General features: G+C 47.1%; 1 protein-coding gene across 3 annotated transcripts in view; it reads right to left on the reverse strand.

Moving 5' to 3' along the window:
• The window catches only part of pde3a (phosphodiesterase 3A, cGMP-inhibited), a 452,164-nt gene that overhangs the window by 44,252 nt on the left and 390,340 nt on the right, over positions 1–17,572 (reverse strand). For all 3 annotated transcript variants that reach the window (XM_080207222.1, XM_080207221.1, XM_080207220.1), the window contains 3 exons: positions 14,886–14,971; positions 11,106–11,296; positions 5,965–6,102 (listed from right to left, as the gene is read on the reverse strand). In XM_080207222.1, coding sequence (XP_080063348.1) covers positions 5,965–6,102; positions 11,106–11,296; positions 14,886–14,971 — 415 coding nt within the window. The remainder of the gene's footprint in view (positions 1–5,964; positions 6,103–11,105; positions 11,297–14,885; positions 14,972–17,572) is intronic.

Here is a 17,572-nt window from a genome sequence, read left to right on the forward strand (position 1 = left end):
TGTAGAGTCTACCAAGGAGTTGAACTTGCCAAGTTCAACACTGACACAAATAAAGGTCAGTGCTTCGCACTTGATTATGAAATACTGTCAACTTCTTCTGCTATTCCGGAGTTGCTGCACTGCCAAACAATGATCTTTGGATGTAATCTCTGCATCCAGAAGCAACGATGGGATGTGTATCACACAGAGGCAACAGCATGAATGGAGCATGTAAATCCTGAAATAGCTGCATGGATGGGTACGAGTGCCGGTGTGTTTTGCTGATAGCATGGAACAGACAATATTGGATTTTAATCGCTCCTGATTTTTAATTTGAATCACTTCAACGGAAGTAAGAACTGGGAGAGGTGGATAACGAGGAATGATCAGCTAGCATCCATTTTATACCATCACCAGCAGTTAAAATGAGAGCTCAATGCACTGATTAAAGGACATGTCTCAAAGGACAAATTCCTAATTCTCTTCCCTGAGGTGGACTTTTGTCAGTTTCCAATGCGAGTTATTCCTGGAACAGGTTTCTAGTCTGTCGCCAGAGGCGTTTGGCTTGAGGGGCACCCCTCCACATCAAGCACGGCTGACCAGGAACCCTCAACGTCAGCCACTGGAAGGAGTTATGGGTTGACACTCAACCTGTTTGTCTGAGTTCTGGATGGCACCTTGCCTGGCCTGGGCGTGGGACTCAAATCTGGAGCTTCTGGTTCAAGGGGCAAAAATGCTAACCCTCACTGCACCACAAGGCCTCCAGTGTGGGACAAATAATGAGTTAATATTTCCTTGTGTGAAAAAACAGGGTAATCACATTACTCCAACAGCCTACAAAACCACATTCATCACAAATTAACATTACAGAGATGACGACTGGATGGTTATTTATTTTTACACGGGACAATAGTGAGAAGACCTACCTCACGGTAGGCTGGTAGAAAAGGTTAAGGCGCATGGGATACGAGGTCAGGTAGCTAGGTGGATTGAGAACTGGCTGGTCAATAGGACTGATGTGGGTATGCCGGCGTTGGACTGGCGTAAACACAGTAAAAAGTCTGACAACACCAGGTTTTAGTCCAACCGATTTATTTGATAATAGACTCACAAGCTTTTGAGGTTTCCCTCTTCGTCAGGTGAATAGGAGACAGAGGGTAGTTGTGGAGGGGACCTTTTCGGGCTGGAGGCCAGTGACCAGTGGTGTGCCGCAGGGCTCAGTACTGGGACCTCTCCTCTTTGTAGTATACATAAACGACTTGGAAGAGAGCGTAGGTGGTGTGATCAGCAAGTTTGCAGATGACACCAAGATGGCAGGGTTAGCGGGTACTGAACTGGATTGTCAGGTGATACAACAGGATATAGATAGGTTGGTGCAGTGGGCAGATAGGTGGCAGATGGAATTTAATCCTGACAAATGCGAGGTGATGCATTTGGAAGGAATAATGCAGAAAGGAGCTATGTGATAAAAGGTAGACCGATTAGGAGTATAGAAATACAGAGGGACCTGGGAGTGCAGGTTCACAAATCCATGAATGTTGCGACACAAGTGGAGAAGGTTGTTAGGAAGGCATATGGAATGCTACCCTTTATAGGAAGGGGTATAGAGTATAAAAGCTGCCGTCTAATGCTTCAGTTGTATAGAACGTTGGTTAGACCGCATTTGGAGTACTGCGTCCAGTTCTGGTCACCTTACTACCGGAAGGACGTGGAGGCTCTGGAGAAGGTTCAGAGGAGGTTTACCAGGATGTTGCCTGGCATGGAGGGGCTGGGTTACGAGGAAAGGTTGGAGAAACTGGGACTTTTCTCCTTGGAAAGACGGAGGTTGAGGGGGGACATGATAGAGGTATATAAGATACTGAAGGGAATAGATAGAGTCAATAGTGAGAGGCTGCTCCCTAGACTGGGTACAAATGCGAGAGGTCATGATTTAAGGGTGAGGGGGGAGAGGTATAATTTGGATGTGAGAGGAAGGTTCTTTACGCAGAGAGTTGTGGGGGTATGGAACGCGCTACCGAGTAGGGTGGTGGAGGCAGGAACGTTGGACTCGTTTAAGGTTCAGTTAGACAGACACATGAGCAAAACGAGGATGGAGGGTTATAGTAGGGGCTATTAAATAAGGTCAGAACCTCAGGAGACACCGGAAATGCAGACTTGTAAGTTAACGTTTTTGTCTTTTTATTCTGCAGGTGGAGGTCCACCTCGTTGTCAAACAAGGGGCATGCACACGGTGGGTCGTGCGTGGGCTGCTCTTGGAAGTTCCGGGAGTGGCCTAGTACTTCGTGTCGGTGTGTGTGCTTGATCCTGGACCGGTAGACGGGCGCCGCAACAGCTCGGTGACTAGCACTGCTAGCTGTGCAGATACGTGGATTTGGGCCTGTGTCTGTGGGAGTTTGTGCATTCTCCCTGTGGTTGCGTGGGTTTCCTCCCACACCCCAAAGATGTGCTCTTAGGCTGACTGGTTTACCAAATTGACACTGATCTCCCCTGAATCTGGCTAAGTTAGGGGAACCATTCGGAGACACGCAGGGTAGAATAGGTGTAGGGTGATGCGGCGGCGCGGGCTCGCTGGGCCGAAGGGCCTGTTTCCCGTGCTGGGTTGTTCTTTGTTTTGTTCTAAGACGATGTTAAAGCGTGTTCCTGTTCATGATAACGGAAGTCCAAACGACATGTCCAACACACAACTGTCCCCTTCCATTCTGCTACTTCTCTTTCCTTCCTACAGAACCCGTTCTTCCTGCCTGCTTCCCACAAACGAAATGGTTGGAATTTATCTGCGATAAATTGAGGACACATCCATTCTTATTAAGACTGGAAATTTAACTAACTCCGGAATGAAAAGACTGCCTGAAACCACACCACGAGGAAACGTAAAAGCCTTTTGCATCTGCGCAAGGTCAGTAACGAGGTGACGTTTTATGTTCCGCTCCAATTGCTCCCAGTCAACAACTCACAGATCACAAGCACAAATTAATAATCTTGAGATGTTCCGTAGTATTTGCACATTAACAATGAAGTCCCTGACTCTATATTACTGGTGTTCGAAGGTGAAGGCATAAAAGAAATCCAGGACTCCCTGAATGAATAAAATGCTGCCCATTGAAAAAAAAAAGCTCTGATTGCAAGTGGAGCAGCAAAACCCCAGAGCAATAACTTGTCGCTTTCTCTTTGTTCTGCATCACAAGTTCTGATCCGCGGATCGGGATAAAATCTGAACCAAGGAAATTTCCATCCCTTTTCTATTCCCCTTCTTCTGAAGAGGAACGCTGATTTTAGCCAGGCAGGAATGCCAACCAACAGGGCAACAAGGGTTTCCATCGACTTTCCATTTCTATATCACGAAAAGGTTACTTTGCAGTAATTGTTATCCGATGTCACTTTGTTCATACAGACATCGGGACCTAAGACTGCAAATCCAAAGTAGGCTATTCAGACCTTCGAGTCTGTTCCGCCATTCAGTAAGATCGTGACTAATTGGTTGTAGTCTCAAGGGGCGGCAGAACGGCACAGTGGTTGGCACTGCTGCCTGTCAGCGCCAGGGAATTGGGTTCGATTCCCGGCTTGGGTCACTGCCTGTGTGGAATTTGCGTATTCTCCCCGTATCTGCGTGGAGATTTCCTCCGGGTTCTCTGGTTTCCTCCCGTATTCGAAAAGATGCGCCGGTCATGTGCATTGACCTAAACAGGCGCTGGAGTGTGGCGACTAGTGGAACTTCACTGTAACTTCATTGCAGTGTTAATGTACGCCTTATTTGTGACCAATAAATAAACTTCAATCCACTTTCCTGTCCGCCTCCCTCTCCCCACCCTGCGTAACCTTTGACTCCCTTGTCTAACAAAAATCTAACTCCATCTCAAATAAATTTAAAATTTTTCTGTCCCATCCACCACGGGGATTGGAGTGGATGAGGGGGGCAGACCATGCAATGGTTCGTTGACCTCAGGCAGGATTTTCTGATTCTTGGGGCAAGCGTGGTTAGAAAATCCCATTCCCCAGAATCACTACCCTCCTGTGAAGAGAATTTCTCAATCTCCTGACTCTCTGGCAGAAAAAAACACTTCCCTTTGTCTTTAAAGGGTGACCTCTCACTCTTAAACTGTGTCCCTGAGGTCTGTCGTCCCCACAAGAGGGATGATATCCTTGTGGTATTCCATGTATCTAGTCCCCGTAAGGGCGTATATTTTAACACCAGTGCTACGAACACAACCGGTTCAATCTTTCTACACAAGATAAATCCTTCATCCCAAGAATGAGTCGAGTAAACCTTCCCTGAGTTACGTCTAAAGCAATTGCACCTGTTTTCAAATGTGGCTGTCTCAAATCATCAACTTGTGAGAGTGAGTGTTGTGTGTGTGCGCACGTGCGTGGGAGTGGTTTGTGTGTGTGTGCGTGTGTGTGTGTGGGAGTATGTGTGTGTGCGCGCGCACGCGAGAGAGAGGTATGTGTGTGTGAGTGAGTGAGTGTGGTGTGTGTGAGTAAATGGTGTTTAAGAGAGAGAGAGATTGTGTGTGTGCGTGTGTGTGCCTGTGAGTGAGAGTGTGTCGTGTGTGTGTGTTTGGCTGAGAGAGAGAGAGAGTGGTGTGTGTGTGTCTGTGTGAGAGAGAGAGAGAGAGAGAGAGATAGCGGTGAGTGTGTGAGAGTATGTGCACCTGAGAGTGGTGTGTGTGTGTGTGTGAGAGAGAACATAAGAACATAAGAAATAGGAGCAGGAGTAGGCCATCTAGCCCCTTGAGCCTGCCCCACCATTCAATTAGATCATGGCTGATCTGTCGTGGCTCAGTTCCACTTTCCTGCCTTCTCCCCATAACCCTTAATCCCCTCGCTTATCAAAAACCCATCAACCCGCGTCTTAAATATATCTAGCGAGGCAGCCTCCACCACTTCAACGGGCAGAGAATTCCAGAGATTCACCACCCTTTGAGTGGAGAAGTTCCTCCTCAACTCCGTTCTAAACTGCCCCCCCTTTATCTTGAGGCTGTGCCCTCTAGCCCTACTGTCCTTTCTGAGCGGGAAAAGCCTCTCCGCCTCTATCCTATCCAACCCATTCATCATCTTATATGTCTCAATGAGATCTCCCCCTCATTCTTCTAAACTCTAACGAGTGCAAGCCTAGTTTATTCAGCCTCTCCTCATAGTTCAACCCCCTCAACTCCGGTATCAGCCTAGTAAACCTCCTCTGCACTCCCTCCAAGGCCAAAATATCCTTGCGTAAGTGCGGCGACCAAAACTGCACACAGTACTCCAGCTGCGGCCTCACCAGTGCCCTGTACAGTTGCAGCAAGACCTCCCTACTTTTATATTCAATCCCCCTCGCTACGAAGGCCAGCATCCCATTCGCCTTCCCGACCACCTGCTGCACCTGCAAGCTGGGTTTTTGCGACTCATGCACAAGGACCCCGAGGTCCCTCTGCACTGTAGCATGCTGCAGTTTTTCGCCACGTAAGTAATAGTCCTTCCTACCATTATTCCTACCAAAGTGGACAACTTCACACTTGCCAACACTAAATTCCATTTGCCAGTTCCTGGCCCATTTGCCCAGCCTATCTAGATCTAGTGAGTGAGTGAGAGTGGTGTGTGTCTGCGTGTGTGAGAGGTGAGAGATAGTGGTGTGTATGTGTGTGTGTGAGACAGAGAAAGAGAGATCATGGTGTATGTGCATGTATGTGTGAAGTTTGTGGAGTTTGCACATTCTCCCCACGTGTGTGTGTGGGTTTCCTCCAGGCGCTCAGATATCCTCCCACAATCCGAAAGATGGGTGGGTTAGGTTGATTGGCCATGCTAAATTGACACTAGTTTTGGGGGATTAACAGGGTAAATATGTGGAATAGGACTTGGGTGAGATTGTTGTCAGCGCAGGCTCGATGGGCCGAATCACCTCATTGTGCACTGTAGAGATTCTATATTTCTAATGTTCTTCTGTGCTGTTGACCATTCCAGAATTCTATGAAGACACCAATACTCCAGCTTGACAGAAGCATATCTCACCTGGCTAAGGATCCGGCCACATTTTGAGCCTGTCTTCTCCACAAGATCAAAGATGGGAAAATTCCAATTATTCAGTTGTGTAAATAATGGCTCCAGGCCGTCCAATAGCAAAGGTTCTGGGGCAAGAATTGGTTTATCCTGGAAAAGAAGAAGAATCATTTACCCAATGTGAAGATCTTTTTCTATATATGTAATAAACATTTCGTGTGCGTGCAATTTTAACCCAACACGTCATTGGGAAATTGGCGAAATTGACACAACAGAGGTTTTGTACCCATCCTGAACTTTACCCCCTTAAAATCTTTCACCCAATCTAATCGGTCACCTGTCTGCCAGTTTAGGTTAAAATAATCCCCCTTGTGTTTATACACACTCCCAATATAAATTGGAACCTTTTGCATCATTTCAAATTCCTCTGACCATATTTATCATGTTAACTCTCCAAATAAACTTGTCACGCTGCAATTACACCTCCCCACCAGTAGTGGCGCTCTGAAGCATCCTCGTGGAACTCCCAGCTCATGCTGATGTGTCAGCCAACTCCACTTCTCTGCTTGACACAGCATGGTGACACAGTGGTGGGTCGCAGGTTAGCACAGTGGTGAGCACAGGGTTTAATTCTGACCTCGGGTGACTGTCTGTGTGGTGTTTGTGGGTATCCTCCGGGTGCTCCAGTTTCCTCTCACACTCCAAAGATGTGTGGGTTAGGTGGGTTGGCCATGCTAAATTGCCCCTTAGTGTCAGGAGTATTAGCAGGGAAAATATTTGAAATTACGGGGATTGTGATCAGTGCAGACTCGATGGGCCGAATGGTCTCCTTCTGCACTGTAGGGATTCTATAAATTGTGGTGTATTTTACTGTTTACTTACGAACAGTAATCCAAAACCAATTAACCGGATTTAGGAGTTAACAATGGACAAAGAATGTCAGCGATTCATTATGCGTATACTTGCAATGGAATTTCCATGTTCTTCTGTACTGTGACTTGTGGTCAGAGAGTTTAACAGCATGTTTAAAGTTTATTTATTAGTGTCACAAGTAGGCTTACATTAACACTGCAATGAAGTCACTGTGAAAATCCCCTCGTGGCGCCTGTTCGGGCACACTGAGGGAGAATTTAACATGGCCAATCCAGCTAACCAGCACGTCTTTCGGACTGTGGGAGGAAACCGGAACACCCGGAGGAAACCCACGCAGACACGGGGAGAATGTGCAAACTCCGCACAGAAGTGACCCAAACCGGGAATCGAACCCGGTCCCTGGCACTGTGAGGCAGCAGTGCTGACCACTGTGCCACTGTACATTCTACTGTCCGGGAGATCTGGGATTTATGTGAATAGAGCAAACAATGGTGTCTCTCGTTAACTAATCAGGTTGAAGTATCCTTATTGAGACAAGCAGAGTCTGAAGCAGAAACTGTAAGATGGAATATTTTATTCTATATAAAAACCATCTACAAAAAAACATCAGAAAGAGATGAAGAGGGAGATGAGATGGAAAGATAAACGAGACAGAAAGTAAAAGCAAAGTGAAACTTTTTAAAATCCCCAGCAATAATCGAAACCTGAAGAAAAGAGATGCCACATTTAAAAAGATTAATTTTCAGTGCCAGTTCAGCAATAATTAAGACTTACCCTGTTGTTAAAAATGTAGTTACACTCGAATGGTCAAGCCCTAATATTTTTAAGCGTAATTAGTGAGTATAATAGATAAGCGCAAAACCTCACACCTATCATGTGTCTCAATGCTGTGTACCCCCAGCCAGATACCATGAGGGTGGCACAGTGGTTAGTACCGCTGCCTCACAGTGCCAAGAGCCCAGTTCCTGGCTCGGGTCGCTGTGTGGAGTTTGCACGTTCTCCCCGTGTCTGCCTGAGTTTCCTCCGGGTGCTCCGATTTCCTCCCAAAGTCCGAAAGACGTGCTGATTAAGTGGATTGGCTGCAGTCCACAGGTTAGGTGGATTAGCCACAGGAGATACGTAGGGTTACAGGGATGCGGGAGGGGCCCTGGGTAAGATACTCTGCCAGAGAGTTGGTGCAGTCTCGATGGGCCAAATGGCTGCTTCTGCACCAAATCTCTGGCAGATGCAGGAATTATGTTATTGAAACAAAACTTCTAGTACAGTAGGATATCCCTGGCAACAACTTGCTGATTTCTAATTTCAACTGAGCTTTTGCGGTGTCTGATAATGGCTTTCTGATTTACTCATTAAAACCGAGTGCTGTTAACCTAACTGTTATCGTCACAACAAAATCAGGGCCAAATTTATTGCATTGACAGAAGGAATGAATCCATCTGATTTTGAAGAAGCAGTAACTGATTTACATCCCATCCAAACAACTCCAACGCCATTTCACAAGAAGACTGTGGGTGGAATCTTATAAACTCTCTCCTCAGAAGAATTTTCCAGTCCCACCGAACTCAAAGAATGTTTGAACGACTCAGTGCATTTTCCATCCCCGCTCACACTGTGACAAGGCTGTAGAATTCCATCCCTTGTCTTGACGCCTTGTGTGTAGTATCACAAGTGATCAGTTTTTTTTTTACAATCTATGTACACAAGACATGGTGACATGCCAGCCCTGTTAACTGGGCTCATAATTCCTGGCACACGCATTCAACTTCCGCCAAGTTAGTTGGAGAGTTTCAAATCCGTTGGAACGTAATCTGGAGGTGGTAATGGTGAAAGTGACCATCGGGCTGACAGGTAATCGTGGAAGTCCAACAGCTCATTAGAATCGTAAGAAATAGGAGCAGGGATAGGCCGTTCGGCCCGTCGAGCGTGCTCTGCCTTTCAGTACAGCGTGGTACGGCTCCTGCTCTGACCAGGATCGAAGGAAGCTACAAAGGAATGTGAATGAAGCCCAGTCCATCATCCAAACCAGCCTCCCATCCATTGACTCTGTCTACACTTCCCACTGCCTCGGCAAAGCAGCCAGCATAACTAAGGACCCTGCACACCCCGGACATTCTCTCGTCCACCTTCTTCCGTGGGGGAAAAGGATACAAAAGTTTGAGGTCATGTGCCAACCGACTCAAGAACAGCTTCTTCCCTGCTGCTGTGAGACTTTTGAATGGACCTACCATACATCTGACTGTGGCTTCAACTCTACCTGCTGCCTCACAACCCACCCCCACCTTGCCCCCAGTAAACCCTCAACTCCCTCAGGGGAAGGAACTCTGCCCTACCTTGGTCTGGCCTACGTGCCACTCTTGCCCTGGCACTGCTGATTCCTTGTAAGAAGTCTCACAACACCAGGTTAAACTCCAACCAGTTTAACGTGATGTTGTGAGACTCCTTACTGTGTTTACCCCAGTCCAACGCCGGCAGCTCCGCGCCATGACTGCTGATTCCTAACAGCTCTCTGAAGTGACCTAGCAAGTGGTATGTGGGCAACGAACAAGAAGCAATTAACGCCAGCCTTGCGGCAAAATTAAATCCTTCTGTCCGTGCACTCTTAACATCTTTGTTCGCATTTCTTTTGTGGGATCTGTGATACATACTTCCAATTAGACACAGCACTCAGTGAAGAGGACAGTTGAACACAGCGCCTTCCACTGCAACTGCAGGTTTTGACCAGTGGAGAGCGCAATCCACCAGTTCATTCCCCACACTCTCCCAACATTGACTTACCACCTGGTTGCGCTTGTTAAATGAATAATTTAAAAGCTGGAGGTTTTAAAGTGTAAAAAATAATACATTCTACTTTAACACAAGAGAAAATGCTGCAAAATCCCATCAGGCCCTGCACCATCAGCAAGGAGGGAAAAGAGCTGACGTTCGAGTCCAGATGACCCTTTGTCGCTTACTTTATTCTTATTTCCTTATTAGGACAGCAGTTGTCGGCTGCAATAAAACCTTGTCCTTCCCCACCTGCCCCATAGCGGGTTGGCAAGCCAAACCCAGGTCTGAATTCTACAGGTCAGCACTCCTACAATGTTATGGATGAATGGAAGGATGCGTGTGTGTGTGTGTGTGTGTGTGTTGGGTGGGGAGAGGGATGTGGCTGCCTGTCCATGCCCCCCCACCCAACCAACTTGGCAATTGGAGGCCTTCCCCTCACAGGTTTGCATCACTGCATCCTTCCCATACCGGCTCCCCCCACCCCTCTACGTGAACCCCCACCACCCCCCCACTCACGCTCTCTGGGGCCTGGTGTAGCGAGACCCCAGGCTTACCCAGAATTTGATGGCTCCTCTTCCTCCCAGGATCCCCCCCAACCCCCCCAACCTGCCCCTCCCCACCACCGCAATACTGGCAGTATCCACTGATCCTGCGGATCTGATTTGATTTATTGTTGTCACATGTATTGGGGTGCAGTGAGAAGTATTGTTTCCGGCGCGCTGTACAGACAGTGCGTACCGTTCATAGAGGAGGAAACGAGAGAGTGCAGAATGTCGTGTCACAGTCGTAGCTCGGGTGCAGAGAAAGATCGACTCAACGCGAGGTGGGTCCATTCAAAAGTCCGATGGCAGCCGGGAAGAAGCTGTTCTCGAGTCGGTGAATTGGTGCGGTGCTGACCGGCATCCCTGAGAGGCTGGACGGTCACCTGGAGACAGACGGAAGCTCCGCCCTCTTCCTACTTAAAGGGCCATCACCACTAAGGTTACCGTGGGGACAAGGTGGGCGTGCTGAGGCGGACATGCCCCTGCCCTCGATACTTACGCTGTGTTCTTGAAGCTCACCCTCAGCGTATAACCCAGCGCTGTGTGATAAAAACTCATCCTTAGACTAGTGATCATTCATAAATCTCTAGCTCCTTCTCTGGGACAGGTTGTCAGGATCTGTAGAAACTACTGTTTTTACGTTCTACCAATAGTATTGAGGGTTATGGGTAAGCCTAGTAGGTAGGGATATGATCGACACAACTTGTGGGCCGAAGGGCCTGTTTGTGCTGTAGTTTCTCTGTGTTCTACTGGCAAACGTTTTGCTCTAATTTCTTGATATCTCTACCTGAGATTGTCCATCCATCGACCCACTTGAGCCAAAGAGGGTGGAAATTTGCAGGTGTAACAGTCTGTTGTGTGATGGACAGGCCATTGCTACTTTTTAAATGGTGAATCCCACCCTCCTTCCTGACCAGCCTTACAAAGCCCTGGTCGCTTCGACACAATGCAAATTACATTCCAATCAAGTACCTCAGCTGGAATCAAGTGGTGCAACAGAAGGCTGTCAGATCTGTAGTTTCTGCACTCAGGGCCTTTGAGCGATTGCATCAGTTCTGTCGAACAGGCCTCCTGCTCCTCATCGTTCAGTGTGATGTCGCTGCTGTCGCTGTTATTTGTTTCGTGGGTGCTCTCATAGTCGGAAGTTGGCTGTGCGGGGTCATCTGCGAGGAACAAATATGCATCAGAACTCATCCTGCCTCCTGATATCATAGAGTCGTAGAACACCCTGCAGTGGAGAAGGAGGCCATTCGGGCCATCAAACCTGCATTGATAACAATCCCAGCCAGGTCCTCCCCCCCTGTAATCCCACACATTTACATTGCTAGTTCCCCTGACACTGAAGGACAATCTATCGTGGCCATCTTTGTACACTATGGGACAATTTAGCATGGCCAATCCATCGAACCTGCACATCTCTGGGTAATAACTCAGGGGGGAAAAGACTGGCTGCCTTTACATAGAACATAGAAAAACTACAGCACAAACAGGCCCTTCGGCCCACAAGTTGCGCCAATGATATCCCTACCTACTAGGCTTACCTATAACTGTCAATTCTATTAAATCCCATGTGCTCATCCAGAAGTCTCTTGAAAGACCCTATCGAATTTGCCTCCACCACCACCGACAGCAGCCAATTCCACTCACTCACCACCTTCTGAGTGAAAAACTTACCCCTGACATCTCCTCTGTACCTACTCCCCAGCACCTTAAACCTGTGTCCTTTCATAGCAACCATTCCAGCTCTGGATAAAAGCCTCTGCGAGTCTACCTGATCAATACCTCTCAACATCTTACACACCTCTATCAGCTCACCTCTCATCCTTCATCTCTCTAAGGAGAAAAGACCGAGCTCCCTCAACCTATCCTCGTTACGAAACAGACCTTTCTTAACTCACAACCGTGAACAAGATACAAGTCAGGAGCGTGATGATATACTTTCCACTTGCCTGAGTAACTGTGGATCCAGCAACAGCTCAACATCATTCAAAGCAAAGAAGCTTGCATGAGGGCACCCCATCCCAACACCTTCACTAATGTCACCACTGGCAGGCACACAGTGGCAGCAGTGTGTACTATCTGCAAGATGCACTGCAGCAAGCTGCCAATGCTTTGTAGGGGTACATAGTACTGGAAGTAATTAGATAACTAGACAGATACATGGAAGGGTATGTAGGCACACAGCAGGCTGGAGCTTAGTACAAGGGTGTCACAGATCTGAGGCACTTAAAAGGGTTAAACACATACTTAATTCAAGTATAATTCAGACTCTGGTCAGACCCAGAGCAGTTTAACTACACAAAGAGACATAAGAGACAAGTGGTAAGTAACATTCGTGCCACACAAATGCCAGGCAATGACCATCACCACCCCTTGACATTCAAAGGTGTTACCATCACTGAATGCCTCACTGTCAACATCCTTGGGGTTACCGTTGACCAGAAACTCAACTGGACTCACCACATAAACACAGTGGCTGCAAGAACAGATCAGAGGCTAGAAATACTGCAGTGGGTAACTCCCCTCCTGATTGCCCAGAGCCTATCCACCATCCACAAGGCACAAGTCAGGAGTGGATGGGTGCAGCTCCAACAACACTCAAGAAGTTTGACACCATCCAGGACAAAGCAGCCTACTTGATTGGCACATTCTACAAACATTCGATTCCTTCACCACCGATGCTCAGTAGCAGCAGTGTGTACTATCCACAAGATGCATTGCAGCAAGTCACCAAAGGTCCTTAGACAGCACCTTCCAAACACACAACCACTTCCATCTAGAAGGACAAGGGCAGGAGATACATGGGAACACCGTCACCTGGAAGTTCCCCTCAAAGCTACTCTTCACCCTGACTTCGAACTATATCACCATTCCTTCACTGTCACTGGGTCAAAATCCTGGACCTCCCTCCCTAGTGATATTGTGGGTCAAACCACAGAACATGGACTGCAGCGATTCAAGAAGGCAGCTCACCACCACCTTCTCAAGGAGCAACTAGAGATGGGCAATAAATGCCAGTGACACCCACGTCCCACGAACGAATTTAATAAAAGCACAATGATGGATGTAAAGTAGAAAGTTAGTTCACATTACAGACAGAAAATTGTTGTGCATTAGCTTTGCAAAGGAAGCATTTATTTCAACCAATCTTCTATTGGAACATCGACGATGTAGTCGCCTAATATTGCTTGCGGTGTTCTGACAAATTGACTGCCTGAGTAACAGCACAGCAAAGCTTGTTTGTTGTAGAGTCTTGAGATGTAGCCCCGTCTGCATAGAATAAAATCTTTGTTTTATTTGGACATTTACCGTCTCTGTATCGAGTGCTACTTAATCCACTAAACCACCTTCGACAAAACCTTCTATGTTTTTTAAGTTTATTAAATAGTCACAAGTAGGTTTACATTAACACAGCAATGGAGTTACTGTGAATATCTTCAAGGGATTGTATGGTTTACTGCTTCTATTTCTTCAGTTCTTAAAGCTCAGAGAGGATTAAATGTAGACAAGTATAAGGAGACACAATAACTTAAAGTTTATCAGTCTCACAAGTAGGCTTACATTAACACTGCAATGAAGTTACTGTGAAAGTCCCTTAATCACCACACTCCATGCCCTGTTCAGGTATGCTGAGGGAGAATTTAGCACGGTCAACGCATCTAACCAGCACATCTTTCGGACTGTTGGAGGAAACCGGAGTACGCGGAGGAAACCCATGCAGACATGGGGAGAATGTACAGACGCCACAGAGACAGTGACCCAAATCGGGAGTTGAATCCGTGTCCCTGGTGTTGTGAGGCAGCAGTGCTAGCCACCACGTGACCCGTGACTCTACCACTTGACCCGTGACTCCATCAGTTAGAAGGACAAGTGCAGCACATACTTGGGAACAACACCACCTGGAGATTCCCCTCAAAGCTACTCATCATTCTGACTTGGAACTATCACCGTTCCTTCACTGTCACTGGGTCAAAGTCCCCTCCCTCACAGCACTGTAGGTGTATCTCCGCCACGCGCACTATAACAGCTCACTACCGCAGGAACGGGCAAGAAATGGTGGCCAAGGCAGCAATGCTCAAATCCCACAAATGCATTTTTAAAGCCCTGGCAGAAAAAGTGGGCATGAAAAGTGGGCACAGGATTACCGAGGGAAAACACTGGCAGGGATTCTCTCTCTGCCTTGCCAGCACTTTACAGGAGGAATAGATTGAAAAATGAGAGGCGGAGCAGGTATTACTGTTAGAAAACAAAAACAGAAAACGCTGGAAAATCTCAGCAGGTTTGACAGCATCGGTGGAGAGGGAGCAGAGGCAACGTTTTGAGTCTGCGTGACCCTCCTTTAGAAGTACAGATGCTGTCAGACCTGCTGAGATTTTCCAGCATTTTCTGTTTCTGTCTCGCAGATTCCAGCATCCGCAGTCATTTGCTTTTATGTTAACTGTTCGGAGTTTGAGTTGAAGGATTATGCATTCGACACTAACTGTCCATGCTCGTGCTCACCCACCCCCACTCCCACCCCCCCCCCACCACCACCACCACCCCCACCCTCACCAGCGTCCTGCTACTGAAAACAGGGTGACTGAGTGCACTCCACCTGGGGCAACTGTAAAATCGTTCCAATTAACTGCAGGGACACCTCACACTTTGGCATCCTGCCTGGATATTTTGTGGATTAAACAACAGCTACCACTGCTAGGTGAATCAACACTAAGCTCAGGACTGTGGAGTGGGATGCTGAATGTAATAACTTACCGGTCCTGTTTAGCGAATGCCCCAGCGTATCGACACGGTCCCCTGTGCTGTCCGAATGCATCAGTTTGTTAAACGGTCGTCCACAACTGCGAAAGCAAAGGAAAGGAATTTTTAAGCAAAAGTCCTCAAAATAATGAGATGGCTGTGTTTCACCTCGGAGTCCCCTGTTTCCAAATTTACAATCATCCAGCAGAGCAAAGTAGCATTCCTTAGCTATTTCTGGGATGGTGGCAGAGTGGTGAGCACCGCTGCCTCACAGAGCCAGGGAGCCGGGTTCAATTCCGGTCTTGGCTCGCTGTCTGTGCGGACTCTGCGCATTCTCCCCATGTCTGCGTGGGTTTCCTCCGGGCGTTTCGGTTTCCCCTCAGCCTGAAAGATGTGCTGGTTAGGTGCATTGGCCACCTCGGCATGCCTTTTGGACTGTGGGAGGGAACTGGAGCACCCAGAAGCAACCCATGCAGACACGAGGAGAACATGCAGACTCCACACAGCCAGTGACCCAGGCAGGACTTGAACCTGGATCCCTGGCGCTGTGAGGCAGCAGTGCAAGCCACCATGCCACCTGTGCCTCTACCTCCTGACTCATGACTTAGAAGGAGAAGGGCAGCAGATACATGGGAACAATAGCACCTGGAAGATCCCCTCAAAGCTACTCACTATCCTGACTTAGAACTACATCACCGATCCATAAATTCTCTCGCAATGTACCCAAACAGATATCTGAGTGTGGAGGGTAGGGGATTTTCACAGTAAATTCATTGCAGAGTTAATGCAAGCCTACTTATGACACTAACAAACAAACTTTAAACCTTAACTTTATGTTCAATTGCCCCTTAGCGTCAGAAGAATTAGCAGGGTAAATCCGTGGGGTTCCAGGGATAGAACCTGGGTGGACTTGTCGTTGGTGTGGGCTCGATGGGCCAAATGGCCTCCTTCTGCGCCGTACGGCTTCACTGATCTATGTTTTCAGCCAAAGTACTTGGATGCAAGATTTCATCTCAACTGATAATGAAATTAGATTTCTCCAGTTAGAAAGCAAACAACATGTGTCTAAGTTTCTGACAAATTAGCAGTTTACTGTTAACTGTAATACTCAAGAAAGAATCAAATTTCAAAAATGGAAGGATATTGCTGCATGACTACTTTACTGGGCCCTATGTGTAGCTCACTGTTGGAAGGAATGAAGTATGTTCTCACAGCTTAGATATGTTTTATTTTCATTTATTTTCTACTCTAAGTTAGATTACTCCATTCACTTCCAGTCTTCTACCAATGTCATTCTTTTAATAAGAAGTTGTCAGAGTGTTTCAGTCTAACTCCATCCCTAAAGGTTGGGATAGATCATAATACACATTATGTTACACCAAGGGCTCATAAAAGTGCCCTAACTGGGGGAGGAGAGGGTTCCAAGAATGGAAGGTTGTAAAAAAATCAGAATTTTACGAGGGAGCGATCGCACAGGATAGTGAGGGGCAACTTGACCATCATACTGTGACAGGTCGGGGCAGGATATGCAAACAAAAATATGCAACACAGAGCAAATCCAGAGTTGTAAAAAAACTGTAAAAAAAAACCAATGCTGCTTGTTTTTATCTGAATGCATGAAGCACTTGTAACAAGACAGATGAGTTGATAGCACAGATACGGGTATGATGCATAAGCTATTGCAGAAATGTGGTTGCAGGGTGACCAGGACTGGGTGCTCAACATTCCAGGGAAAACAATGTTCCAAAGGGGAAAGGAAGTGGGGTAAGCATTGTTAATCAAGGGAGGTTTTAGAACAGTGCTGAATCATGATATAAAGGCAGTGGATAGTAATTTGGGATCAGTTTGGGTTGAAATTATAACTGGCAAGGGGAAGGAAGACAAGAATGGGAGTAGTCTACAGACACCCAAAATGTGACCTTTCAACAAGTCAAAGCATAAATGGGGAAATATTGGGGACATATTTAAAGGAAACTGCAATCATCATGGGAGATCTAAATCTGCACATTGATTGGAAAACCTAACCAGAAAGAGTAGTGCAGAAGGAGAATTAGTGGAGTGCATTGGGGATTGCTTTTCAAAGCAGGACCTTGTGGAATCGACCCAGGAACAGGCTATTTTAGATTCGGTTTTGTGTAATGAAGAAGGATTAATAATGTGGTTAAGGATCCCCAAGGGGGTAGTGACCACAATCTGTGCCCTCTAAGATGGCGTTTTGATGCATCGTCCTCCTCTCTGCCCCACTAGTGTCAATCCACAGCCTTCAGTCATCTTGGTCTTGATGTCTGGAATGTCATTCTCTTCAAATTACTCAGGGTGGCACAATGGTTAGCGCTGCTGCCTCACAGGGCCAGGGACCCGGGTTCAACTCCTGGCCGGGTCACTGTCTGTGCAGAGTCTGCACATTCTCCCCATGTCTGCGTGGGTTTCCTCCCACAGTCCGAAAGATGTGTTAGGTGCATTGGCCATGCTAAACTCTCCCTCAGTGAACCCGACCAGACCCCAGAGTGTGGTGTTAGGGAATTTTCACAATAACTTCACTGCAATGTTAATGTAAACCTGCTTATCACACTAACAAATAAACTTTCAAAGTCACTCTGTCTCTTTATGGTTCATTGCTCTGACAGAGCTCTCTCTACTCTCAGATCAAGCCATGAGATGTCCATTCCTTTTAAGTGCGAATCATGTTGAGATGAATGTCT

The sequence above is a fragment of the Carcharhinus amblyrhynchos genome, chromosome 19 (assembly GCF_965287045.1).
Source record: "Carcharhinus amblyrhynchos chromosome 19, sCarAmb.v2.hapA, whole genome shotgun sequence".
NCBI classification, from domain to species: domain Eukaryota; kingdom Metazoa; phylum Chordata; class Chondrichthyes; order Carcharhiniformes; family Carcharhinidae; genus Carcharhinus; species Carcharhinus amblyrhynchos.